The 26,690-nt window shown below is 58.5% G+C and overlaps 4 protein-coding genes across 4 annotated transcripts; 2 read left to right on the top strand and 2 right to left on the bottom strand.

The window, feature by feature from the left end:
* Window positions 1-575: 575 nt before the first annotated feature.
* LYPD3 (LY6/PLAUR domain containing 3) lies at window positions 576-5,242 on the top strand. Its single transcript, XM_051989547.1, has 5 exons — window positions 576-733; window positions 1,194-1,325; window positions 2,433-2,603; window positions 3,856-4,017; window positions 4,554-5,242. The coding sequence occupies exons 1-5, from the start codon at window positions 667-669 to the stop codon at window positions 5,069-5,071; spliced, it is 1,050 nt and encodes a 349-aa protein (XP_051845507.1). The 5' UTR covers window positions 576-666; the 3' UTR covers window positions 5,072-5,242.
* Window positions 5,243-8,455: 3,213 nt separating this feature from the next.
* On the top strand, window positions 8,456-14,035 carry LOC127558198 (testis-expressed protein 101-like). The gene is made up of 6 exons (XM_051991423.1): window positions 8,456-8,491; window positions 9,070-9,159; window positions 10,074-10,256; window positions 11,361-11,543; window positions 12,731-12,865; window positions 13,506-14,035. Exons 2-6 carry the CDS (start codon window positions 9,099-9,101, stop codon window positions 13,706-13,708), a joined length of 765 nt encoding a protein of 254 aa, XP_051847383.1. The 5' UTR covers window positions 8,456-8,491; window positions 9,070-9,098; the 3' UTR covers window positions 13,709-14,035.
* Window positions 14,036-15,304: 1,269 nt separating this feature from the next.
* On the bottom strand, window positions 15,305-17,023 carry LOC127558197 (testis-expressed protein 101-like). Its single transcript, XM_051991422.1, has 2 exons — window positions 16,551-17,023; window positions 15,305-16,401 (listed from the first exon to the last, which is right to left on the bottom strand). Exons 1-2 carry the CDS (start codon window positions 16,657-16,659, stop codon window positions 16,193-16,195), a joined length of 318 nt encoding a protein of 105 aa, XP_051847382.1. The 5' UTR covers window positions 16,660-17,023; the 3' UTR covers window positions 15,305-16,192.
* Window positions 17,024-17,230: 207 nt separating this feature from the next.
* LOC127557571 (testis-expressed protein 101-like) lies at window positions 17,231-20,714 on the bottom strand. Its single transcript, XM_051990881.1, has 3 exons — window positions 20,648-20,714; window positions 20,415-20,552; window positions 17,231-17,762 (listed from the first exon to the last, which is right to left on the bottom strand). Exons 1-3 carry the CDS (start codon window positions 20,712-20,714, stop codon window positions 17,539-17,541), a joined length of 429 nt encoding a protein of 142 aa, XP_051846841.1. The 3' UTR covers window positions 17,231-17,538.
* Window positions 20,715-26,690: the final 5,976 nt, after the last annotated feature.

Here is a 26,690-nt window from a genome sequence, read left to right as displayed (position 1 = left end):
AGACCTGAACCTGTAGGCCCCGCTGGCCCCCGCAAAAAGCTCACGTTGGGCTCCGGGAGGGTCCTTCCAGGCCCAGGGGTCCCTAGAGATGCCCAACTCTCGGCTGGTGAAACTCTCCTGGAAAATAAGAAGCAGTCGTTTCCCAACACTCTGAGGTTTCCCAAATGCTTTCACTTGGATTATCTCACTTAATCCCCACAACAACTTTCCAGGCAGGTGTTGTTATCCCCGTTTTACAGAAAAGGAAACTGAGGCTGGGAGAAATGCTCAGACAGATCACTTTCGCCTCCCTGGGCCTCAGTTTCCCCGTCTGCCAAAGGCGGGGCTTGGCCCAGACGCCCCCCGCAGAGCTCCGAGGCTGGGGATGGGCTTGGGCTCCTGCCCCTCCACCCCACCCTGTCGCTTCCCAGCAGCGGCCGCCCCGGGGCAGGGCCCTGCTGCCTGGCCCGGATTCTCGGGCCCTCTCAGAGCCAGCTCCCCTCTCCCCGGGCTGTGACGCAAGGAAAGGGGGGACCCGCCCCAGAGCCAACGCTGGGCTGGGCTGGGGGAGGAGAGAGCCAGGGCCTGGGGGCGATTACTCATCTGGGGGTTCAGGTAAGAGGGCCCGGCCGGGGCGCAGAGCCGACACACCCTGGGGGACCTCGGAGGAAGCAGGACGGAGCCGCCATGGAGAAAAAGCGCAGCCCAGGGATCCTCGGGGCCGCCGTCCTGCTGCTGGCCCTGCTCGGCCCAGGTGAGCCAGGCGGCTCTGCATCCTGGGGCCCAGGGCAAGGGAGAAGGCAGGCGGGGGCAGGGGGAGATCCCGGGGGGGGCAGGGGAGAAGGCAGGAGGGGGGGTCCCAGGGAAGGGAGACCTCCGCGCGGGGAGAGGGGCTGTGGGCCACGGGCCTTCAGAAGGGTGAGCCCGAGGGTGGGCGGGGGGCTTCCCAAGCTTCCAAGGCAAAGAGTCCCACACGCCCGGCTCCCAGCCAGAAAACAGGAAGATCGGCCCGGCTCGGGAGAGGGACTGAAAGCTCCAACTCGGCTCAAAGAGCCGCAGAGGGACCTCGTGGCCCCAGCAAGTGAGGGCCCCTCGTCCGAGAGAGGGATGGTGGGGGGGAGGGCCTTCCGCCTGCGGGAGGTCCCGGGCCGGGGCAGCCGGCCACAATGGGGCCGCGGGAGGGGAAGAAGGTGACGCGCGTGACCCTCTCCCAGGTGCCTCGGCTCTTCGATGCTACAGCTGCATCCAGAAAGCCGACCAAGGATGTTCCCTGGAGAAGATGAAGAAGGTGACCTGCCCTGCAGACCTGGGGGTCTGCACAGAGGCTGTGGGGGCTGTGGAGACCAGTGAGTAAGGGCCCTGGGGGAGGGTCGGCCTGTGGAGGGCGGGGGACCCCATCGTGAGGAAGGACTTCATGGGGTAAATCCCGACTTACAAAGCCCCTGGGTCGGCCCATTTCCTTCCGGGCTGGGGGGATGGAGAAGGGGGGCAGTCGGCCTGGGGTCTCCTTGGCAACGGAGTTAAGCAAATGCTTAACCATAAGATTTGGGGATGGAGGGAGCCCCAGGAAGTTGAGGGGAGCGGTTTCTGAGTCAGCCCTTTCCCCATCAGACTCATCTACTTTCCCCGAGGTTCCAGGCTCATCTGTGCATGAGACCACATGCCCGTGAAGCTTTATCACATGGAACCTCGGCCCCTGGACAAACAGTCCCTCCAGGAGGCCCCAAATCTCCACTCCCACCTTTGCCTCAGAGACCTCAGACCCCGCCCCATGTGGCTGCTCCCCTCTCTGAGTCCTCCCTCTGCCTGAGTCCTCCCCCTCTGGAGTCTCCCTCTGAGTCCTCCCTCTGTCTGAGTCCTCCCCCTCTGAGTCTCCTTCTGAGTCCTCCCTTTGAGTTCCAGCTCTGAATGTTCAGCTCACTCCATTATGAGCTCTTTGAGATCCCCTTCCTCTAAAACCTCTCTTTGACTTCCCCCACCCACCCAGTCTCAGCATCCTTCCCCTCTGGATCTTTCCCTTTTGGATCCTTTCTCTCTGGCTCCTCCCTCTGAGTCCTCCTCCTCTCAGTTCTCCACTTTCGAGTCCTCTCCCTCTGGAGTCTCCCTCTGAGTCCTCCCTCTGTCTGTCCCCCTCTGGAGTCTCCCTCTGAGTCCTCCCTCTGTCTGAGTCCCCGAGTCCTCCCCCTCTGGAGTCTCCCTCTGAGTCCTCCCTCTGTCTGAGTCCCCGAGTCCTCCCCATCTGGAGTCTCCCTCTGAGCTCTCCCTCTGTCTGAGTCCTCCCCCTCTGGAGTCTCCCTCTGAGCTCTCCCTCTGTCTGAGTCCTCCCCCTCTGGAGTCTCCCTCTGAGTCCTCCCTCTGTCTGAGTCCCCAAGTCCTCCCTCTCCCGGTCCTCCTTAACTCCTCCCTGGTCCGGCCCTCCCCTTCTCATCCCGCGGCCCGGTTCTCCCCTCCAGTTCACGGGCAGTTCTCGCTGGCCATCCGCGGCTGTGGATCGGGACTCTCGGGAAAGAACGACCGGGGGCTGGACCTGCACGGGATCCTGGCCTTCCACCAGCTGCAGCAGTGCGACAAGGACCTGTGTAACGACCAGCTCAACCTGACCTCGCACCGCCTGAACCCCAGCGGTGAGCGGGGCCGGGCGTCCAGGGAGGGGCAGGGCCCTTCTCCGGGCGGAAACCAGAGGGTCCAAATTCCGAGCCCGCTGCTCTCCAGTCCAGGGCCAGCCCTGCCCGGCCTTAGTTTCCCCCTCCGTGAAATGGAGAGATTGGCTGGGTGACTCCCAGGAGGCAACGCCGAGCCCCCCTTTCTCAGGGCGCTGCACTCAGCTCCATTTCGGCCGGGTCGCCGTGGTCAGGGCCGGGAGCGCCGCTGGGCGTTTTTGCCAAGCGGGCGACGGAGGGATCCCTGGCCAAACGGAGGATGCCCTCGCGCCGGGCAGTGGCGCAGCCGGGTGGATGCGGAATGGGTGACACGGGCTCGAGGAGCTGCCAGTAAGGGCTGGTCTCCCCCGGGAGGCTCTAGAGGAGCCCCAGGGACCGGGCTCGGAGCTGGGCTATTTAACAAAGAGAGTTAGTACCTCCCGACAAATGGCTCGGGGTTAGCAGTGATTCTCCGGGTAACTGTCCGGATTCCCAAAGACTGTAGCATGATGGGACATTGGGGCAGCCCCAATAAGATGACACTTTTTATTTTTATTTTAAAAACAGTCCTTGCTTTGGCTATGTATGTAAGTACATCCGGAGATCGTCTTTGTAAAAATAAACTTTATTTCCTTAGCTTTGTTCTATACAGCTATCTATACACATGCTACACAATACACATAAAATAGTAAAAATAAGTGTTAATTAACAACAATTAATTGGCTTAATTGTTGATTTGCATAATAATTTAATTAATACATTTTAATTAATCCCTCCCACCCATTTTGTCCCAATTGAGAAACAAGTAGAAAATAAAACTTAATATTAGTTCACATTCATGTAGCATTTTTAAATTTTGCAAAATGCTTCATCAAAAAATATTAAGATGACTTTTTTTTTGCTGAGGCCGTGGGGGTTAAGTGACTTGCCCAGGGTCACCCAGCTAAGAAGGGTTAAGTGTCAGAGGCCGGATTTGAACTCCCAAAGATGAGGTTTCCTGACTAGGCCCTAACCCAGAGCTAGGAACCGGGCCGGGAAGGCAGGCTGCCCAGTCAGGCCTGCCTCGGTTTCCCCTCTTGGGGGGCTTCCGGCAAAGGCTGGCGAAGCCCACGGCCGGGTGTGGGACTGGATTCCGCAGGGGCCTGGGCCCGAGACTGAGAAAAGGGGGGGGGGGCGCCGAGACTCAGTGTAGCCCGCGGAACATCTGACCCACGGCCCCCTTCCGCCGCCCACGCAGGGAACGAGAGTGCCCACGAGCCCAACGGAGTGGAGTGCTACAGCTGCGTGGGGCTGAGCCGGGAGGCGTGCGCGGGCTCCAAGCCCCCCCTGGCCCAGTGCTACAACGCGGGGGACCGGCTGCACAAGGGCTGCTTTGACGGGAATGTCACCCTGACCGCAGGTGAGGGGGGAGGGGAGGGGTGGGGGAGGGGGCACCGCCCCTCTTCCCAGAGCCTTCTGGGAAGCAGGGCCCGAGGGCACCCCCCACCCCAGCCTCAGGCAAACAGAGAAATGGTTCCTGCCCTCAGGAGACTTCCGGAGGTGGGGGGAGGGGGAGACACGCTCAGCATGTACCCCGGAGGAGAGAGAGAGGGGCAACAGTGTGGGGTGGGGGCAGAGAAGGCCTGCAGATGCTCCCGAGATTCCCTCGCCTCCTTTCCCCCTCGGCGAAGAACCCCCTCCCACTCCGTGGGGGAAATGGCGTCCCAGCCCCCTCAGCCTTCCCTTCCCCCTCCCGGGGGACTACAGTCCCTTGGGGAGAAGGATTTGGCGAATCGCTCAGTAACCTTGCCTTGAAAACCCCCAAATCGTGGGATCTTTTTACAGATTTGGAAACTGAGGCCCCAGAGGGTCGGGGGCTTCCCCCTCCCTGACCCACTCCCCCCCCCCCCCCCCCGGGGCTCTAACCACTGTCCCGCCCCGCTTGGTTTCCCGCAGCCAACGTGACCGTGTCCTTGCCGGTCCGAGGCTGCGTCCAGGACGAGAGCTGCACCAGAGACGGGCTGACGGGCCCCGGCTTCTCCCTCAGCGGCTCCTGCTGCGAAGGCTCGCGCTGCAACGCCGACCTCCGCAACAAGACCTACTTCGCTCCCGGCATCCCTCCCCTCGTGGTGCTGCCCCCGCCCACGACCGCCCGCCCCAATTCCACGGCCACCAAGCCCTCGGCACCCACCCCCGCTTCCACCGCGACCCCGGCCCCCTCCACCCGCCGGCCCCCATCCACCACCCTCCAGGCCCCCGCCACCGAGCCGGCCTCTCGCTCCGAGACCCCCGTGGAGACTCTGCGCGAGGAGGGAGGGGCCGGCAGGGGGGCCGTCGGCCACAGCGACCGGAGCAACGTGGGGCAGCTGCCCCCTAAGGGCGGCTCCCAGCACCCCACCAACGGGAGCCCCGGGACCCTGGCCCTGCCGCTGGCGGCGCTCCTGGCGGCCCTGGCCGCCAGCGCTCTCCCGTGATCCCCCCGCCCCTCCTCCCTCCTCGTGGCCCTGGGACACCCTTCCCGGAACACAGACTCCCTTCTCTTCCCCGGGCTGGGCCGGTCCCACCCCAAGCCAGCCTCTCCTCGTCCCGCCCCGCCAGGTCGAGCAGGTCTCACGGCCTAAAAAATAAAACCACCGTGTATTTAAGTGCTCGCCCGAGTTGTTTATTCCTAGAGCTCGGAGAACTCGCCCGGTCGCGGTGAGGGAGGGTTTGGAGCGTGACGTCAGTGGCGGGGGAGGGTCACAGGGAGGCGGCTACTTCGGGGGTCAGCGGGGAGGGAGGCAGAATTGGGGCCGTCGGCCACAGCGACCGGAGCAACGTGGGGCAGCTCCCCCCTAAGGGCGGCTCCCAGCACCCCACCAACGGGAGCACCGGGAGCCTGGCCCTTCCACTGGCGGCGCTCCCCCCTAAGGGGGGAGGTTCCACCAGGAGGAGAAGCCCTTGTGACAGCAGTGGGCCGCAGCCTCTGTCACCTGACCCAGATTCATTGAGCGGATGGGAATGGCTCCCTAGCCTAGCCAGCCTCCTTTAGAGACATTCCCACTCTCTGGACTGGCTCCTGGAGTCCTTGTCTCCCCCTCTCCTCTGTGGATAGCAACTGGAGGCCCTGCCAGGTTTTGGGGTGCACTGCCAAGTTTGGGGGTGCGCTACCAGGTTTTGGGGTGCACTGCCAGGTTTGGGGGCATGCTGCCAGGTTTGGGAGTGCCCTGCCAGGTTTGGAGGGTGTGCTGCCAGGTTGGGGGGCCCATTGCCCATCTTTCTGGGCTTGGGGTGCCCAGGACTCCTGAAATGCCTCCTCCCCCCAGGCAGAAAGCCCTTCGGAGAAGCAGACCTTCAGCCCGGAGGAGGAAGCTTCCAGGGCTCCTTTCCACCTTTCCAGCGGTGTGGGCTCTGTTTCCATGAGTCACTCATCCCCATCATCAAGCTTCTAGCAGATATGTCCAGGCCTGTTCCCGCTCGAGAACCAACCTGCTTCTCCCGTCAGGGCCCCGTGAAGACGCTCCCCGTGTCAGCCCCGGGTCAAAGCCTCGGCTGTAGTTACAGTTTTCCATTAGGGAAAATGTAGATACTGTAGATACTGGGGAGAAGAGAAAGCGTAGTAGGGAGAGGGGAAAGTAGTGGGAGTAGCAGGTGGCAGAGGGGGAAAAAGATTGGGAAATGCTACGAAATGGAAGGCTAGGGACTTGAGTTTCATTAGTGGTTGGAAGTCCCCAAGCACTTAAATTTAAAAAAAATCCAATTACATGTAAAAATCCTTTTAAACCTTTTCCCAAAACAATTTTGAGTTCCCAGTTCTCTCCCACCCTCTGTCCCCGTCCTCCTCCTTGAAAAGCAAGAACTTTGATAGTTTTAAGTTGTACGTCATTCAAAACATTATTTCTGTATTGTCATTCAAGTACCTTTTAAAGCGCACACTATGTGTCAGGTATGAACTGGGCCCTGGAGATAAAGAGAAAAGCAAAAAAAAAATGGTTCCTACTTCCAAGGAAACCCCTGGTTTAACAGGAGACAACATGGGAGCCGTCGCATATAAACAAGATTCATGCAGGATAAATCGGATGGTCTCAAGAGGCAGACATCGGTGCTGGGGAGAGGGACCAGGCAAGGCTCCGAGTGGGGGAGATTTTAGCCAAGAGGCCACACGAGGGAGGAGAGAACGGCCTATTTTTGTTCAAGGAGCAGCTGGTGAATCATTGGGTGTTGGGAAGGGTGGGGGTGAGGGAGCGTGGGAGAACTGGAAAGGTCAGAGAGGAGGGTCAGAGGGCACTTTAGGAAGCCCTCATGGACAGCAGAAAGGGGGAGCTGGGACAGCACAGCCCTGGTTGGTGATTAAGTAATCCAGGTGCCAGGTCTTCACCTGGCTGAGGTCAGTGTCAGAGCAAAGGAGGAGGAGGGAGGGAGAAGTTAAGCAGGAGAGATGGAGCAGATGTAATGGGAGGGAGCGGTGGGGGCCGGCAAGGAGAGAAAGGAAGGATTGGAGGAGGATACCTAAGGTAACCGGAAGATAGCCGTGCCCTCGGAAGTAACAAGGAAGTTAGGGAGAAAGGCGCTTCGGGGAGGAAAAGGTCAATTTGGGATGTGGAGAGTTTAGGAGTTTACAAGACATTCAGTATGACCTGTGTGACCAGTAGTTGGAGAGGGGAGACTGGAAATCAGAGAGAGGTTAGGGCTGGAAAAAATGATTGACTCTACGGGAGCCTCAGTTTCCCTCATCTGTAAAATGAGCTGAAGAAGAAAACCAGCAAGCCACTCCCCTGGGCCAAGGAAGCGGCAGATGGGGCCAGGAAGGGTCTGGCCCTGCGGAACAAGAGCCACAAAACGGGAATCATAACGGCACCTGCTATTCTTGTTGTGAGGATAAAATGAGAGGTTAATACCAGAACCCTGGCATCCGAAATACACCTTTAGAACGGGAGGTCCCTGTGGCCTTTCCTGAGGCAGACAGGCAGGATGGTGTAGTGGGCAGGGCGTGCGACCAGGGCACACTGGGGACGAGATGCTGCCTCTGGCCTTTAACGGCAGCGGGACTTTGGGAAACCTCAGTTTGCTCCTCTGCACAATGGGGTTGCTAACAGCACTCCACCTCTCCCTCTCAGCCACCCTACGGAGAAGATAGGAAACTTGGCAGAGCTTCTGACAAGCCAGCTGCCCCGTCATGGCCCCCAGGACACATGGAAAGGGGGCTGGGTGGGAGGGGCGGCATTCGAATCCCCTTAGTAACACCTGAGACTTCGGCGTGAGGCAGATGTCTCCCCCCATCTCTCCGTCGTGGTATCGCCCACTCTCTGAACCTCCCCGGCATTTGGGGAGATACCACAGAAAGAGATGGGGAAGCAGAAAATACGGGAGCTAAACTACAGCTTCCTTGTTTTGTCCCCCTCTCAACTTTGCAGGGTCTGCTCTGCTTGGACGTTTCTTGTCCATTTTTGTAAGGGACTCTCCTATTGGTGCTGCATAGGTTGGAGGAGAAGGTGCGAAGAAGGGAAGGCACAGGACCTGGCGCACGTGGGAACAATGTCGATCACGCGCCCCCCACCGGCCAATGGGAGAGAAGCCCCTTCCAGGAGCCAATCTCTCCACCAATGCCGAAGAACATCTCGTCCCTCCCTTAAAATAGCCAATAGGAACCCACCCTTTTGCAAGACTTTAGCCAATGGAACGTGGTGGGGGATGGGATGGGGATGGTGAGGGATGTAAAGGCTGGCTGACCAATGGGGCAAGGACTCTTCTCCCCCTAACCTCCCCACATTAGGGGAAGGGGGGGAACGGGGCAGACTGGCCCCGCCCCCTGTCTACAGGCTCGAGGGAGGGGCCGTTGGAGGGAGGGAGGAGGGGCTTGATTGAGGGGGCGGGGAGGGAGAGGCGAGGCCCGAGAAGGGCATGGGCCTTTGGGGGTGGGCCCTGATGTGGGAGAGGGAAAGAGGCGGGACTTGTGCTGTGGGGGAGGGGAAGGACAGGGCTTGTGGACTAGGGGAGGGACGTAGGATTGGATGGGCGAGGCTTGGGTTATGGGGAGGGTGGGGGCGGGGCTCGTTTTAGGATGAGGCGGGGCTTGTGGGGAGGGGAGGGGCTTAGAGTTTGAGGGACGGAGCTTTCTGTGTTGGAGAGAGGGAGACTGTGGGGGGTCGTGGCCGGGGCACATAAATGCTCGTTGATTGGGAGGGAAGGAAGCAGGGATTGTGGGGCTCGGGTGTGGGGGAGGGTTGGGAGTGGAGGTTTCTCTGTCTGAGCGCCCCCTTGGAGGCTCCTCTCGCTGGGACGGGGTGGGGGGCACGGAGCTTTAGAAATCCGAGCTTTAGGCGGGAGTGACCCGGGGAGTCCTTGGGTGGGAGCGATGATGGGAGGGACCTGACGCGGGGAGGACTCGGGGTCTGACGGTGGAGAAGACCCCGGAGCGGGGTCTGGGGGAGGAGCGGACAGTAGCGTCCTAGCAAGGGGCCCTTCATTGCCCCGCTCTCTTCTTGGGTCCCAGGGGCCAGGGACGACCGCAGACCCCGCGCCATGGGCTGTCCAGCCTTCCCGCTGCTGCTCGGACTCGTGGGAGCCTCCCTCGCCCAGACTGGTGTGTGTGTGTCCGTGCGGGAGTCCCGGGGGCGGGAGCCCGGGTCCGTGCGGGAGTCCCGGGGGCGGGAGCCCGGTCCGTGCGGGAGGGTCAGGGGCGGGAGCCCGGTCCGTGCGGGGGTCCCCGGGGCGGGAGCCCGATCCGTGCGGGAGTCCCCGGGGCGGGAGCCCGGTCCGTGCGGGAGTCCCCGGGGCGGGAGCCCGGTCCGTGCGGGAGTCCCGGGGGCGGGAGCCCGGGTCCGTGCGGGAGTCCCGGGGGCGGGAGCCCGGTCCGTGCGGGAGGGTCAGGGGCGGGAACCCGGGTCCGTGCGGGAGGGTCAGGGGTGGGAGCCCGGGTCCGTGCGGGAGTCCCGGGGATTGGAGCCCGGGTCCGTGCGGGAGTCCCAGGGGTGGGAGCCCGGGTCCGTGCGGGAGTCCCGGGGATTGGAGCCCGGGTCCGTGCGGGAGTCCCAGGGGCGGGAGCCCGGGTCCGTGCGGGAGTCCCGGGGGCGGGAGCCCGGGTCCGTGCGGGAGTCCCGGGGGCGGGAGCCCGGGTCCGTGCGGGAGTCCCCGGGGTCGGGTCTGTGTGGGAGGGTCAGGGGTGGGAGCCCGGGTCCGTGCGGGAGTCCCCGGGGTCGGGTCTGTGTGGGAGGGTCAGGGGTGGGAGCCCGGGTCCGTGCGGGAGTCTCCGGGGAGTCCCCGGGGCGGGAGCCCGGGTCCGTGCGGGAGTCCTCAGGGCGGGAGTCCGGGTCCGTGCGGGGGAGCCTGGGGCCGTGCGGGAGGGTCAGGGACGGGAGTCTGGGTCCATGCGGGAGTCCCGGGGGTGGGAGCCCGGGTCCGTGCGGGGGAGCCTGGGTCCGTGCGGGAGTCCCGGGGGCGGGAGTCCGGCTCCGTGCGGGAGGTCAGGGGCTGACGGGCCCCTCCCTCCCTTTGCAGGGAGCCGCCCCATGCACCCCATCTTCCCACTGCTGCCCCCCATCACCTGTTACCACACGGAGATGCTGTACCTGGGGCGGAAGCTGAACTCGGAGCCCGAGCTCTGGAGCTCCAGCCTGCGGCACTCCCGGCGCTGTGAGAACTGGGAGGTGTGTCAGGAGACCCTGCTGATGCTGGAGACAGGTAACTGAGGGCAGCCGGAGTGGGGCGGGGGGAGGAGGGGACAGTGGCTTTGAATCCGGCTGCTTTAGAGAACTCCTCAGCCCGCGTACTTGTCTAGAACATTAAGGGGGGTTATTATAGGATTGCCAGAGTGTTCCCCATTTTTATAACCCGTGATTTATGATTCACCTGCCCTCTCTGAACCCCAGTCTTCTCTTCCATATATGCCCTCCGGGGTCATCCCCGACATGTGCCGCTCTCAGGAAAACTCTAAGAGTCCTCTGCGGGTCAGCGCCGCTAAAACTCGTAGCGCAGTTAGGGGTGAGCCACTGGGTCAGATCCAAAGATGGCGTCTCAAATGCCCCAGAAAAGGCGACAATTAAAGGCCCTGCCCTGTGCCCTGGGATGCACGGGCTCCCACAGGCTATTGCATGGCGCAAAAGCTGGAAAAGGGGCTACATGGGTAACGGCCCCGTGTGAGGAGGCCCCGGAGATGTGGGAGTAGCTGAGCGTCCGGGCCCTGCCAGGGTGCCCCCTGTCTCCGGCCGGCCGTGGTCACCGAGCCGCTCTGCGCCCTCCTCCGCCGGGACCCTGCTTACTGAGGCGCCGCTTCCCGGCAGAGCTGGCCGACGGTTCTCGGGGCGCAGAGCTCGGGGCCCCCACTTCCCCAGCCAGGAGCGCCCAAAGCGCCCCCATGTCCCGGCCGCCTCAGCCCATCGTCCCGGACGCTCTGACTCAGGGGAAAGAAGTCCCGTTTAATCCAGGATGTCAAGGACTCTGCCCCCCCCCCCAAGAATTTCTTGGACGAGAGAGCGCGCTCAATTCCTCAGTTTCCTTTCTGGCCACTGTTAAAAGCCAGGGGAAGGCAGCGAGGACCCTCCCTTCCCTCCCTCCCTCTCTTCCCTCCCTTCCCTCCCCTCCCTCCTGCTCGGGTCCTTGCCTTCCCTGGGGTATCTGTCTGGCTCGTGCCAACATGTAAAAAGGGGCTGAGGCCCGCAGCGGGGAGAGGAGGGGGTGGGGGCCGAAGTCCCGAGGCTTCTGTGCTCCCTTCTACCTGACCTGAGGCTCGGGCCCCTCCGCCCCCGGGGGGTTCCAGCCTCTGCCAATCTCCTGCTCCTCTCCTAGGGCCCCAGTCACTGATCATGGGCAGTAAAGGCTGCACTCCAGCAGGGAACCGGCTGTCGGGGGTCACGGAACACTTGGGCCCACCAGGAATTATTGTCACTTCCTACGTCCGCTTCTGCAATGTCAACTACTGTAACAACTCGAGCAGCACGGCCCCGGTGCTGAGACCCAAGGCCCACCTAGGTAGCCCGGGGCCGGGGCTCGCAGCCCGCTCTCCGCGCCCCCTGCCCCTCGGTGGCCAGAGCGCCCCGACCTTCCCTTTGCCTAACGCTCCTCCTAACTTCTCCCCCTCCCATTCTCTCGGATCTGCCTCTCAGCCCCTGCCCCCTTTTTATTGTATTCCGGGGCCTCCCTCACTGTCTCATGGCCTCCCTCCCCACGGCGTTTCTCGGGATCCCCGTGACCTCGTCTGCTGACCTCTCAGAGTGCCTGACTCCCCCCGGCTCTCCGGAGCTCCTCTTCTGCCCCCGCCCCTTAGAGCCCCCCCATGTAGTGCTGCTGATAGGGAGGGACCCCGAGACCACCCCTCCCGATGCTTCTTTTATGCTCATTCCTGGGAATGTGGCCCCCCGGCCTTCCCTCCCTTCCCCCCTCCCTTCCTCCCTCCCCCTGGCCTTCCCCCTGGCCTTCCCTCGGTGCATTGGCCAGAGGCCCCCAGACATTTCCCTTTGTGGAGTGTTGCTTTCCAGCTGGTTTTTGGAGATGGGGGATCAGGATCCACGAGGGAACTCCCCCTTGGTCTCCACAGGCCGGGGCAGAGCCCTCAGCCACGCCCAGGCCCCCGACTGCCTCCCAGACCAGCCTCCGGCGGGTGTCCGGGCTTGGGCCCAGGGTCGTGGGGGCTCCTTGGCCGGATCCCCAGCTGGTCACCCCGTGGGTCGCTCAGCTTCCCCAGAGAACTCGTCACAACCGACGTGGCCTCCCCGGGGGTCCCAGGAGCCGGGCTCGGGCAGTGGGGGCTGCGTCCCAGCTTCTCAGCCAGGGCAGAGCCGGGGCCCACCCGCAGCCCAGGGTGGCGGCGGTGGGAGCAGGAGGCCCCCCGGGAAGTGCAGGACGCCGGGCGGGGGATGGGCGGTCCGCGGCCAGGGCCCGGGTACCTGATGGGCAGCCGGGCTCTCCCTGGCAGTGCGGGAAGGGAGGGGGCCGGTGCTCCGGGGGGCCGGTCAGTGTCCCGGGGCAGGCAGAAGGCCCACGTCCTCGAGGCGGCGGGCCCGCTACAGTGCTGGGGGGGCCGCAGCGAGAGGTTGGATGAGAGGCCGCTGGGCAGAGGCTGCCCACAGAGAGGGGCCCCCGGGGACCCCAGGCCCCCTCTCCCCGGCACTCCTCCCCCAGGGCCCACGGCCGCAGCCACGCCCCTTCCCTTCCTCCAGCCATCGGAAACCCCGAGCAGGCCTTGCGGTGCCCGACCTGCTTGGCCCTGTACTCCTGCCCCACCAAGGTCCGCTTCCGGCCGTGCGGCGAGAAGGCGCTCCGCTGTTACAACGGAACCATTAGCATCAAGGGAGGTGAGTGCGGCCGGGCCGCAGCGGGGAGCGGTCCCCGTCCCACGGGAGGGCAGAGGCGTCCTCTGGAGCCGGGCCCCTGGTTCCGTGGTCATGTGGGGCATGGGGGGCAAGGACGGGCCTTGGAGCCCCGGCGCTGCCTCTGACCTCTGGTGCCCTCTGGGCCGCTGGCTGGACAGAGTGGGGCCCGAGTGGTGGGAGGGAACGCTGGGCTCGGGCCGCCCGACAGGCGGGGGATTCTGGGAAAGGCTCGGCCCGCTCCCTCGGCCATTGAGGCCGTTGTGAGCCCGGAAGAGTTCATGCAGGCAGGGCTGCCCCCCCCCCACACCTCCCACCAGGTGGGCTGCTAGAATGCAAACTCCAGGGCCTCCACCAGGAGGCCCCTGGCCCGGGTAGCTCCCACCCCAGGAGGCCCCTGGCCCACGTAGCTCCCACCGCAGGAGGCCCCTGGCCCGGGTAGCTCCCGCCGCAGGAGGCTCTCCCCGCAGACCCCCTGGCCCAGGGCCTCGGTTCCTGGCTGGAGGTCCCGGCCCCTCGAGGTCGTCTAAGTCAGTTTCTGGACACCCGAGACCCCCGTTGGGGGCAGAAGCAGGGCCTTGGAGGCCCCGGCCCCCGGCACCCACGGCTCTCTCCCTCCCCGTAGAAAGCACCTCCTACGTGCTGGGTTTGCTTGGCTGCTCCACGGTGCCCGCCTGTGAGCTGTTTCTCGGCATGGAGACGGTGGGCTCCTTCACCCTGAGCGAGAAGTGCTTGGACCACCACAGCGTCCTGTGGCCCAGGAGCGGGGGCGCGCCCCGGCCCGGCTGGCTCTGGGCCCTCGGGCTGGGACTGCTCGTCACTCTGTAGGCCGAGGCTTCCCCGGCTGGACGTCCCATAGTCCCCCGGGGAGCCGGGCAGAGGGGCCCCCCCAGGCCCGGGGGCTGCCTGGGGCCGGCAGAGGGGGTGGCCCCGGGATCCCAGGGGCAGGAGATGCACCCAAAGTGCAGCAACCCGAGCCGGGGCCGCCTGCCGCACAGATACCAAATAAAGATTTAAATGGACTAGTCCGTCCCTGCTCTCGGCCGCCAGCCCTTAGTGTGGATCACTGGACACAGCTCCCTTCTTGGGGCCTTCCTACTGTTACCCTTCCTTCAGGTGGGACCCCCGCCCTCCCCAGGCCCCGTTTCTAGGAGGGGGTCCCGCTCTTGCCGGCCCTGCGGCCCCAGATTGGGAGTGGAAGTCCCAGATCCAGCTCTAGGCCCTCGGTGCCCGCCCCCGGGCCTCAGGCTCCGTGTTACAAAGTGGTGTCTGCAGCCCCTGTGCGCGGTCTGTGTGGGTGCCATGCCAGGAGGGCCCGCAGGCTGACCAAGCCCGCCCCGGCCCCTGCCAGAGGCCCGAGGTCTGTCTCACGGCCGGGCACCGGGGGGGCAGCTTCCCCGCAGCCCAAACGAGTTTGCCCTGTGTGCGGCAGCTTTCCAGGGGCCTCCCTGGCTCCTGGGCCGGAGGTGGGACAGGGGCCTCCCTGGGCTCGTAGGCGGTCTCTGGTCGCCATAGACGTCGCCTTCTCGGGGGAGATGGCGTGCAGGAAGGCAGGATGAGGCCCAAAGAACCGGGGCCTGGGCCCAGCCAGCTCCGGGCCCCGAGGCAGAAGTAAAAAGCCTCAGATGACAAGCGCTGTCTGAGAAGGGCAGAGGACGCTGCCGGGGGCTGCTGCCCGTCCCTCCTGCATGGCCCGGCCGCCTCCTGGAAAGACCGGGTGGGAGCCCAGGGCAATGGCCCGAGACCCAGCGAGATTCTGGCCGGGAGCCTTGAGCCGAAGGCCTTCCTCGGACAGGAGCGTCTCAGCTAACCCGGACCCAGGCCCCGAGCGGCCTTTAGGAGCCCGTGCCCTCCCAGCAGGGGCAGGAAGCCCAGGGGAGGCTTGTTGCCCCTGGGGGGGTGGGGAAAGCCAGCTCCAACAGAGTTTGGAATGGGGACAGGCCCCGGGCTCGATCCCACCCTGCCCTGGGACCCTGGCAGAGTCATTGGACCCTTTTGGGCTTGTGCTTTCTCAGGGAAAAAATAAGTTTGGACTAAACTGGGAACTAGAACTTTAAATCACACGAATCACAGCTGAAGAAGGGGAGGAGCCGGCAGTGTACTGTGTGTCTGAGAGAGAGCCCCGAGTTCAAATCCAGCCTTACTGCGTGACTCCTGCAAGTCACTTCACATCTGCTTCAATTTCTGCAATTGTGAAACGGGGAGAACAGGATCTACCTCCCCGGCCTGTGGGTGGGGATCGGAAGGAATCTGTGTGAAGGGCGAGCACAGCCCTGGGTAAATGTCAGCAGCCATTGTGAGAGAGTCGGGGCGAGGCTGGAGGGAGGGGGAAGAAAGGGGCGGTCACCAAAAACTAGGGGGAAGAAGAGTGCATGTGTGTGTGAGGGGGAGGGTCAGGGGGAGATTTAGTGCCAGCAAATTTTTTTTGACAAAATAATTTAATAAAAGTAAAACATAATCACGAACCAAACAACCTTAAATGTAAATGGGCTGAATTCCTCTATCAAAAGAAAAGGTCACCCAGCGGATCCCGAAATGCAGCCCACTAGCACGTGGTCTATGGAAAGCTCCTGGCACAGTGAACGTAAGACCACCCAAACGTGCCGCTCTGGCCGATTCTGGAGAGTCTGACACGGCGGGGACGAGACCAAAATGCAAATTCGGAAGCATCTGAGTGAAAACCGGGCGTGTGAAGGTACGACTGGCAGCGGGACCTTCTATCCCTTGTGTCTATTACAGCAAAAAAAGGTCCCTTTTGTGACCGTAGTGATGGCTGGAGCAGCGCCTGCCTGGGCTCCTGGAGCCGGGCTCTTGTCCTGGGAAGGAGCTAGGACTTCATGGGATGATTCTAAGTCTGGTCTTCAGACATCCTTGGCCATGAGCTGAGAGAGTGTGAGAGGGGCCAGGAGGGAGGAAGCAAAGGGAGAAGGGAAGAGACGGGGGCCGGGAGGGACAAGGGAGAAGGCAAAAGGGAGGAGGAGGGGGAAGGAAAGATGAGGAGGGGGTGGTAAAAGGGAGGAGGAGGAGGAGGCAGGGGGTAAAAGGGAGAAAGGAAGGGACAGGAGGGAGGGGGTAGGAGGAAACAGAAGGGGGCAGCAGGAGCAGGAGGCAGGAGGGAGAAGGCAAAAGGGAGGAGGGAGGAAAGATGAGGAAGGGGGTGGTAAAAGGGAGGAGGGAGGGGGCAGGAGGCAGGAGGGAAGTGTCAGAGGACAGGAGGGAGCAGCAGGGGGCAGCAAGGGGCAGAAGCTGACTTCAGTGGGGGCATGGGGCCCTAGACAGGCCCACCAGGGGGCCCTTGGCCTCCCCTCCAGGCTACAGGAGCAGCAGGGAGCCCAGGCCCAGAGCCCACACAGAGGCGGGGAGCGGGCCGCTGGCCCCGTCCATCCTGAAGTTATCAAACAAGCTGCTGCGGTCGCACAGCTCGTTCACTTCCAGGGGCCCGATGGTGTGCGTTTTGTTCAGCAGGCGGCAGCTGATCTCGCCCATGCAGCCCTCCAGGTCCACTGGAGTCCAGATGCCTCCTGGGGAGGGGGGAGGGTGTTCAGCAGGGGGTCTCTGTCTCCAGGCACCACCCGGGGGGCTCCCCACAGCCCTGGGGACCCCGTGTCCTCTGGGAGCCGGCCCTGCGGGGTGGGGCAGCCCTCCCCAGCCCGTCTGACTTCCCACCTACCTCCCTTGATCATGATGGTCCCGCTGTAGCAGGAAAGGGTGAGCTTAGGGCAGTGCATGACCGGAGAGCCGGGGACACAGGGCCCCAGGGAGACACAGGTGGGGCACATGAGGCCCTCTTGGTGGGGGCTGACTGGAAGGGGAGGAGAAAGGCCGTCAGCGGGGCCCCTGCAGACCCAACTTGGGGACTGTGTCCCCAGGCTCTCAGAGGCGGGAGGGCCCAGCGCCTAGAACCCGTGGGGAAGCCCAAGCTCTGTGGGCCCCCACCCAAGGCCCTTTGCTCTGACTGACCGGGACGGCCAACTTTTGACTGGGGGACAGGGGAGGGGTGGGCCCTCAGGCCCTGCCACCCAGCTGCCACATCCATGGGTCTAGGGCCTGGCTCAACCTAGCAGAGCTGGAAGGGACCCTGGAGGTCGGATCCTAAGGAGAAGGCCACCGAGACCCCGGGATCACAAGCTGGTCACCAACATGGACCCAGACCCACTGGCTCTAAATCCAGGGAGCGTTCCCACCCCGCGGGGTCCTTCCCATCTCTCCCTGCCCGAATCCATCAGCCATTTCCTTCCATATTGACCCATATGGACTCTCCCCCAAGATCTCCAATAATCCAGCTGTTACCCAACCTTGTCCAGTCATCAGAGCGGGCAGCTGGGTAGTACAGCAGAGAGCGCCCCGGGCTCAGACTCGGGAGGACCCAAGTGCAAATCCCGCCTCTGGTACTTACTAGCTGTCCGGCCCTGGAACCCTGGGCAATTGCCTCAGTTTCCTCATCTGGGAAGGAAACAGCAAACCCTCTGAAAACTTTGCTCGAAAACCCCAGGTGGGTCACAAGGATTGGGCTGGGACAATGTCAGGGTCTCCGTGGGATTTAGGGCCCATCTGGTCCATGGAGCTCCACGGAACCTCGTCTGGGACGGGCCCACCATGCAGAGCAGCAGACTGAGGCCCGGAGAGCGGAAGGGCCCTGCTTGAGCGCACAGCAGGAGTCAGAGATGCTGCTCCAAGGCTGGGCCGCTCTGGTTCTCACCTGCCCCTCTGGGGGGCTTCGTCAGCGGCTTCGGGTCAGTGTAATTGTTACAGAAGTCGGTGGAGCAGAAGTGCGTGTAGGACGTGGCCGCCACGCCGGGGGGCTGCGTGTACTTGACGACGGTGGGCTCCTGCAGGGTCTCGCGGAAGCACCCTTTGGTGGCGATGATGATGCCCTGCAGTTCTGAAAGACAGAGCTCCTCAGGGCGGGAGCCGTAGGCCCCACTGGCCGGAAGGCCCGGCTTCAAATCCTGCCCTGGCCCAAACACGGGCAGCGACGCAGGCCTGGAATGGGAAGGGACCTGGCTCCCGAGGGGCCTCCTGCCATCGGTCCCTGTTCTGGGGCTCCCCGTCTCCCCCTCTTCTAGGCTTTTCCCACCTTACGCCTTGGGGGGAGGGGGAGAGAGAAACTCCAGGCCTTCGGAGCCTCTCTAGGCAGGAGCCCCCAGCCCGGGACCCCCTTTGGAACCCTCCTCTCCAGGGCCTCCCTTCCTGGAGGAGTGTAGGGCCCAGCTTGGCCCCTCTGTATTCACACCAATGACCATTGACCCCCAGGCCTATGGTCCCCCCTCCATTTCCTCTACCCTAGGGCACCGGGGGGCGGCCCACCATCTTGCATCCCGAGCCCCTTTCTGACTCTGACCCTGTGATTCTGGACTAAGGTTCTCTGGACCTCAGTTTCCTGGCAGCTGGATGAAGCCTGGGGGTCTAGGTGATCCCCAGGGTTCCAGCTTCAATCTCAGGTTTATCCTTTCTCTTGTCTCTCCCTGCACCTGCCTCCTCTCACACTTGCTTTTCCTGCTCTCCCGTCTCTGGCTCCTTCATCCTTCCCTGTTCCCCCAATCCATCACCTCCATACTGACCTCCTTTTCCTCTCTCCACAGTGCGGGAGAGGCGGCTTAGGAGGCACCTGAACCAGGAAAACCCGAGTTCAAATCCTGCCTTGGACGCTTCCTTCCAGAGTGACTCTGGGCCCTTAACCCGTAAGTTACTTTTCTTGTCTGGGAGACGACAGCCTCTGCGCCAGGGCTGTGTATGAAGTGCTGGGCGTACACCAGACCCCTTCCGTCTCCATTAGGCTCCGGCTAACTGCTCGCCACCATCCGGACTCCCGAGTTCTTCCATTCCATCTGTTCCTGCTGTTCACAGCTGCTCCCTCCCCCCTTTCTGCTCCTGCTTCCAAACAAAGGAAAACCAAAGGCTGGAGGAGGCCATCGAACCATGGGTTGGCTCCCTTAGGAGACCACGGCCTGTTCCTGGCCTGGGCGCTCCTCTCTCTGGTCCCTACCGGACTGCCCACAGCAGCTGCTCCCCCTTCAGCCCAGCTCCATCCGTCCTCTCCTCTTCTCCAGCCTGAGGATGAGGTGCCCTTCTCCCCAACGTGCTCTTCTGTGGGTCTTCGTGTTTCTGTCCCTCCCAGTTCCTTCAGGACCTTGTTCATTGGTCACGTCTTCAATGTCCTGTTCTCTCCTGGCCTGTTCACTGCTGCTTAAAATATAGGCAGGTGTTCTCTATCCTAAAAAAGCAAAAGCAAAGCCCACCAAACCACCCAAAAAAGCAAGAGAAAAAACTTGCCTTGAACCTGCCATCCCTTTAAACTCTCTCCCTCTCTGCCTCCTTCTCTTTCCCTCCCTCCCCCCTGTTTTCTCTTTCCCTCCTTCCTTCCCTCTCCTCCTCTCCCCCGCTCCTGTTTTCTCTCTCTGTCTCTGTCTCTGTCTCTCTCTCTGTCTCTCTCTTCCTCTTTCCCCTTTGGCAGAATCTTAGAAAGTCTTCTAAAACAAATCAGTACATTGTTGGTGGAGCTGTGAATCGATACAGCTGTTCTAGAAGGCAATGTGGAATGGGATTAGAATCGAATGGGGCAAAAGGTCACTTCCTTCTAACTGCCCGGCCCGGGGACATCCCGGACACTTCCCCCTTTCTCAGCCCAGGATCGCAGGCTCTTCGCAGTTTGGCTCCAATGTGCCTTTCTGGGCTTATTGCGCATCCCTGAGTCCTCACTAGTCAAACTAGCTCTGCCTCAGACTGGAAATTGATTTTTTGGGCCTGAGAACAAGAGTTTACGTTGATCCCCACAAGATTTCAAATTCAGCTCGGTGGCCGGATGTCTATTCTTCTGGCCCTCCCACGCAGTCTGTTTCCTCCTCCCAGAATGCTCCTCTCTCAAAGCTCAGTTCGGCTGCCCCCTGCCCCCGAGCCTTTCTCAGTTCCTCTCAGCTCCTCCTGGTCACACTCTCCTGGAGCACAGGGGACTGGCCCCCTTCCCGGTGCCAGACGATTCTGGGGCAGGGCCAGACCCCCCCAAGACGGAAGCTGCCTGGGGCCAGGTGCTACCTTCTCATAAAAGACCTGCTTTTCTCACCACGAGGGCCGGGCAGGGTCCTGCAGGACAGGCTGGTAACAAAATGTATTGGGTTCAAAACGGGAGCAATGGGGGTCACAGGAAGCAGATTTCAAACAAAATGTCCTGCCAATTAGCGCCGCCCCAAAGGGAGCTGGGCAGCCTCCGCCGCAGCGAGTTGTGTTTCCGGGTCGGGAGTAAAACCAGACAGTTTGGACATCGCCTAACAATCCTTCCAACTCCGCATGTTGCTGCTACCTTGAACGGACATGGCAAAGTTGGGAGGATCTTAGAGCATCAACGCCAGAACTGGGAGCAAATTTAGAACCGAGAATGTCAGAGCTAGGAACCAATCTAGACCAGGGAAGGTCAGCGCCCAGGAAAAGGCTGACAGCAGACTATGAGTCCCTGCCGGCTCTCAGACTGGGATCTTCAGAAGGCAGAGAGGCTCAAAGGAAGGAAGGCTGGGGGGGAGGGGCTCCTCCTCCGGGCTACCTGTCTCTAAGATCAGAATGGTGTCCTGACACATGTCCTCTTCATCACATTGCTCCTGCGATAGCGTCCAGTTGGCCAGGAACTGGGTGGGGATTCTCCCAAGGCGGATCAGGATGCCCCGGTGACAGAAGAGGGCTCCTGCGGGGAAAGCAGCAGGGAGGAGACGCTGGCCCTGCCTTGGGGACCAGCTCCCACCCAGGGTCCCAGCGCGGAGCCTCGGCCCAAACACCCACCCGTGAGGGCCAGGGCAGCTCCCAGGAGAAAGAGGCGCAGTGGGATCCTCGTCCACCCGGGGGCCATGGTCCCCGATCAGGGACCTGCAGCAGGAGGTGGCGGCCACTGCTCCGTCTGTGATGCCGCCGGGGAGGAGGGCCCGGGAGAGGGAGGGTGCTGAAGGGGAGAAAAGGGGGGAAGATGCTTGTGGTCTGATAGAAGGATGCGGGCATCCCCTCCCCATCCGGACCCTGGGATCATCCCCTCCCCCACGGGATCCTGGGATCATCTCTTTCCTCGGGAGATCCACGTGCCCCCTCCCCTACGTAACCCTGGGGTCATCCCCTCCCCCACGTAATTCTGGGGATGCCCTCCCCCACGGGACCAAGAAGTTTCCCTTCGACCTCCTGTCAGTCCCCTCCTGGGGGGGACTCGGAGTCCCAACCCCTTCGTCACCTCAGGCCTCTAGCCCCACTCTAGGAGGCGAGGCCTCCGCTGGACCCTCCTCCCTTCTGCCCCAGACTCGTTCAGCCTATTGGAGGAGCCGCGATAGGCCCCGCCCCCAACTGACGGAAGCTGGCCCAGGCTCCTCCTCTTTTCCCTTACTCTTCTGCTCTCTGATTTAGGCGTTGCGGGCGGGACCAGCCTCTTTCTGGTCGGAGAAGGTCGACGCCCCATTGGTGCCTGATGACCTTTCTCTATTGGTCTAATTTGGAGGAGGTGTGGCCTCCAGAGAAGGATTCGCTTGTTTATTGGCCAGTTGAGAGAAGGATGGTAAGAACAGAGCTAGAGTTCCTGAAGAGTCAAGTTCAGAAGATCGGTGAAAGAGAGGGAGCAATGGTTAGATGTTATGTCCCAGTCACTTCCATGGCCTGACCCTGACTGCACCAAGGGCTCCCCCAGCTCTAACCTTCCCTATTCTAAGGTCCCTCCCAGACACCTCCTGTTCTAAGGCCCTTCCCAGACATCCCTTGTTCTAAGCCCCCCCCAGCTGACAGCCCCTGTTCTAAAGCCCCTCCTCCTGACATTCCCTGTTCTAATTCCCCCTCCCGAGTTCTGACATCCCCTGTTCTAACCCTCCCACCACCTGGACACTCGCTGTTCTAATGTCCCTCCCAGCTCTGATCCTCCTGACCTTGAGTTTGAAGTCTAGAGGAGTAACGTACTTTACCCAAAGTCACAGAGCAGCACGTTAGGGGCAAAGCTCAGCCTAGAACTGGCTAGTTCTTGGCCAGGTGAGAGAGTGAGAGGGAAATATAAGATGGGGTAAAAGAAGCATAAGAAATAGCTTTTATTTTTGTAAACTTTGGGGATGAACTTGAAGAAATGATACTGAAATTTTAGGTGACTAAACCTATCAGTTTAAAGGGCAAGGAGAATTCAATGCCTAATGTAGAGGAGTTGAATGAATTTGATTGAATTTTAAGATTTGCCCAACAATTTACATATATTATCTCATTTTAGTAAATTTCAGAGTCAGTATTACCCCACTGTAATAACAATTTTTAGTGACTTCTGGGAATTAACTGGGGAAAATAGTAGAATCATGAGGAAGGTGAGGAATGCATAATAGGCAGTAGAGTCAGTTTTGGAGTCAGAAGACAAGTTCACATCTACTTTTATTTATTAAATGTCTCATGGACTTGTGATATTGTTTTTGGTTAACACTTTGTGATTCTGGAAGAATCACTTATCCTATATGGGCCTCAGTTTCCTTATCTGCAGTGGGGGATGTTGATCTAGGTGGCTTCTGGGTCCATTATAGCTCATCATCTATGACTTCATATTTGTATTTTTTTATTAATCAATAATCAATCTGGTCAATTCTGGTCAACCAGGGGAGAAGAGGCTTCTGAGAGGAGAGAGCTCTTGGTAAGGCAATGAGTCAGGATTCAAAAGCTGGGCAAAAAGCCACATTTAGGTTGTACTTGCTTCTGCAACAAAGGTATTCCTCAGCTTCACGCCAAGTCCTTCTTATTCCAAATTAAGTGCTCTGTCCAATGACCATAGTCATGGTGGTCAAGCTAGGCCTTGAAAACTTGGGTGAAAGATCAGGTAGATCACCAGCAGTCAGTAAGGTTTAGGAGGAGAATGCTGTACATTCTGCCACTATCTCCTCCTTCACTACTCTTTCACTTATAGAATTGGCTGTTTTCATCACCAGGGTTATCACTTGCTATAATATGTTCAAGGGATAGCAAATCTCTCTCACTTTCATCTTCACTCTATCACTTATCTTCAAGCTTTCCCTGTCTAAGGGCTACTTTCTTACTGCTTACAAACATGCCCGGGTCTTCCTCACCCTTAAAAAACCTTCACTTGATCTGTCCATCTCTCTTCCCTTTTGTAGGTAAACACCTTGAGAAAGCCATCTACGCTTAGTGCTTCCATTGCCTCTCCTCTTACTCTCTTCTTAATTCTACAGTCTGGCTTCTTACCTCATGATTCAACTTAAACTGCCTCCTCCAAAGTTACGAATGCTCTCTTTATTGCCAAATCCAATGGACTTTTTAAAGTCTTCATCCTTGACTTTTCTGGAGCCATTAACACTCTATATTGCTCCCTCTTTCTTGATCCTAGTTTTTCTCTAGGTTTTCTCTGGTTCTGTCAGTTCCTTCTCAGTCTCCTTTGCTGGGTCTTCATCCAAGTTGCTAATGAGAGGTGTCTCACGGGACTCTGCCCGAGTCCTCTTCTTTTCTCATTCCATACTGTTTCATTTGGTGATTTCATTAGCTTCCATGGATTCAGTAATCATCTCTGTTGATTCTCAGATGTACTTATCCAGCCCTCACTTATCTCCTAACCTTCACATCTCCACCTGCCTACTGGACATCTCAAACTGGATGTCAACATATGGAAAACAGAATTCATTATTATTTCTCACCCCACCCCCCCAATTTTTCTTTCTAACTTCCCTTTTACCATCAGGGGTATCATTATCTTCCTAGTCAGACAATCTTGAAGCCTAGGTGTCATCTTTAACTCTTTGCTCTGATACCCACTCCCCCATTGAATCTCTTGCCAAAGCCTGTCAATTTTACCTTCATAACATCTCTCCTCTCACACTGCTACATATTAGGGTAAATTAGAAATAGTGAATAGAGAGAAGCCATTATACTATCCTATCTCTATCTTGTTTGTACATAGCTGTGAGCACGCTGTCTGCCCTATTACATGGGGAGCACCTTGGGATCAGGGTCTGTTTTTTTTTTTTTTTTTTGCTTTTCTTTGTGTCCCCAGCACCTAGCACATTTCTCACATGGTATGCATTTAAAAGCTAATTGACTCATGGACATACCATTGATGTCATACAACCTCTCTTTGACACTCAAAGAATCTATAATTTCATCAGGATGGCAGTTAACAACCTCCAAGGGCCACAGGTAACTGTGGCCACCAAGCAATACTCCCTGGGGGATCAACTTTTGAGGGTGAGCATCTCTACAATCAGCAACCTATAATAAGTTGACTGGCCGGTGCCCATTGCATTCCCAGAGCTTGGATTCCAAGGACCAGGTCACACTTTCTTTTACCCCATAAGGAGGTACCCCATTAGGAGAAAACTTCAGGGGATTTGTACTCAGGCTCCTTAGGGACTTTTGACTTACTTAGACTCCCTGTGCATATTTCATGGACCAGGAGAGTTAGATCTAGAAGGCACTTTGGAGGCCATCTTGTTTAACTTTCATTTTACTGATGAGCATTCAGGTGACTTGATCAAGATCACACAGGTAATTAGTGACACTGGTCTTCTGACTCCAAATATAGTGCCCTGTCTCCTTTATATGTATTCTATTGTGGGTGACTCATCACAATGTCATATGGTTCATGTATTGTCATGAGACAAAAGATCTGTCACTTTGGGAATCTCTAAATTTAGTTCCATTCTAGGGTATTCAGGCCAGCACATTTGTTAGGACCCAAGATTCTAATGGCATTGATTGGTGGATTAAAATGGGAAAGGATTTTGGAAATTATCTAGTTCAACATTATCTTACAGATGAGGAGATGGGAGGCTATAGGTATGAAATTGTCAAGCTAGGACTTTAACCTGGGTTCTCTGACCAAGTTTACAGTTTTTCACCCAAACCACGCTGGACAGGTTAAGAAAACAAGGCAAGTAATTGGGAATCAACAGTCAGACACCTTGGGGATGTTTATCTGGGAGAAGGCTGAAGGGAATATGATGGCCTTCTTCTAGTATCTGAAGGCATATTGTCCAGAAAGAGAAATTAGAACTTATTAAATCTGGTCTCAGAGGAGCCAAGAACGTATATTCTAAGAATCATGTAAAGGCAAACTTTCCAGCAAATAGCACAATTTTAAAAAAGGGAAGTTGTGGGTTCTCCCTCATTGGAGTTGTTCTAGCAAAGAGTGAATGAGCTCTTGTTGAGTGTTCAGAGAATCCAAGTTCAGGTACAAAGTGCCCTGGGAGACCTCTGAATCCCTTCTAAATCTGAGACTTGGTTATTGTTGTGATTAAGAGAGCTGAAAGGACCCTCAGAGAATATTCAGATTAACCATTTCATCTTGTAATTTAAGGAAACAGATTCATCCAGGGGCAGGAATTTGCCTAAAATCCAGTTGGCTGTGGCAGACTTGGGACTTAGACAAATACTATTTCCTGTTGATCATGGCTTGGATGCTGGAGGATTTACTAAACATTTTATTCACGGGCCCTATGAGTAGAACCTCCTTCAGTGCTGAGGAAACTACTTCTCAGAGAGGTCACCAGGGGAACAGAGGGCCAAAGTGGCCTCCAGCCTCAGGTATCCTAGTCCTTTTCAACATACCTTCTGATAGAAGGAGATAATGAGGCTGGATGAGTGAGATCATAGGTCTTGATAATGGTAGGAAGATGTGAAACCCCTTTTTTGTGCTATAGGAAATTGAGAACTGACCAGCATCCTGGGATTTCTAGTTCAAAGGGTCAGTCACTTCCTCTTTCAGTTTTGGGAATGATTTTGAACTAATTTTTTGAAGTGTATGACAAGTTAGAAGAAATCATAAATGGATGTACAAGACTGAGAGGAAGGAGTGAGGCCTTCAAGCTGGAGCCCTGCCAGTTGTGCTGCAGAAGATGCTTCTACAGGCGCTGGGGCAGAAAACCTGAAGGGAAGTTAACAGTTGTCCTCAAAGACTTATGGAATTTTTAGGGAAAACCCAAAAAACTCTGCTCTTTCTCCAAATTCCCCTCTTCATGTCTATCAGACACTCTTTTGTTCCTTTTACCTAAATATTTTTTATATCCTAAATTCTGCCTCAAAGGGACCATGAGTTAGTTAGAAATCAGCACAAATTTAAATTAACAGAGAGCCAAACTTTTTCCCAATCCCTAAGAATCTTCCCAATTGGGGCACTGAGTACAGTGTGATTGTACTGCTAATTTTCAGGCTGACATCGACTCCATAAAGTGGCAGAGCCCTCATGTGCCCCAGGATAAAAAATCAGTAATTGTAATAGGGTGTAACTTTGATGAAGCAGGGGAAAAAGAAGGGTATTGAGGTTAGGGTTGTGTCAGAATGGATAACATCCTCCCTTGCCTGGGAAGGATCAATTTTGTCTTACTGCAGGGAGAAAAGCCGAAGAAAAGTATCCAGTCCCGGAGGGCCAGCTGCACTGAACAGCATTCTACCTGTTAATTTCTTTAAGAAGTGCTAGAAAACACTCTTCTTGAGATCTAGCTTGTGGAGCTCTGTGTGTAGGACTGGAGAATAAGAGAATGCAAACTGGTGCAAACTGGAGAGTAGGGGCTGCTGCTATGGAGAATCAAGGACAGAAAGAAGGTGGATCACTGAGAACAGGGTCCAGGCTGAAGTCAATGGTGAGAGGGCATTTACAAGACAAACCATCTTTGCTGGCGAGGCCTCAGAATGGGTGTCAAACATGTAGCCCCAAACGCTCCAGAACCAAATTATAATGTCATTGGGGAATATTTAACAAAATCAATAAAAATACAAGAAAGTCTAAGTTATGTTACATTTTAAAACTAAGTCAACATGCAGCCCATAGAGATCCTTATGTACAGATCAGTGGCTCTGTTTCTATTCGAGTTCACATCAC

This window comes from Antechinus flavipes, chromosome 3 (assembly GCF_016432865.1).
Source record: "Antechinus flavipes isolate AdamAnt ecotype Samford, QLD, Australia chromosome 3, AdamAnt_v2, whole genome shotgun sequence".
Taxonomy (NCBI): Eukaryota; Metazoa; Chordata; class Mammalia; order Dasyuromorphia; family Dasyuridae; genus Antechinus; species Antechinus flavipes.
This window is presented reverse-complemented; position numbering and strand designations above follow the sequence as displayed.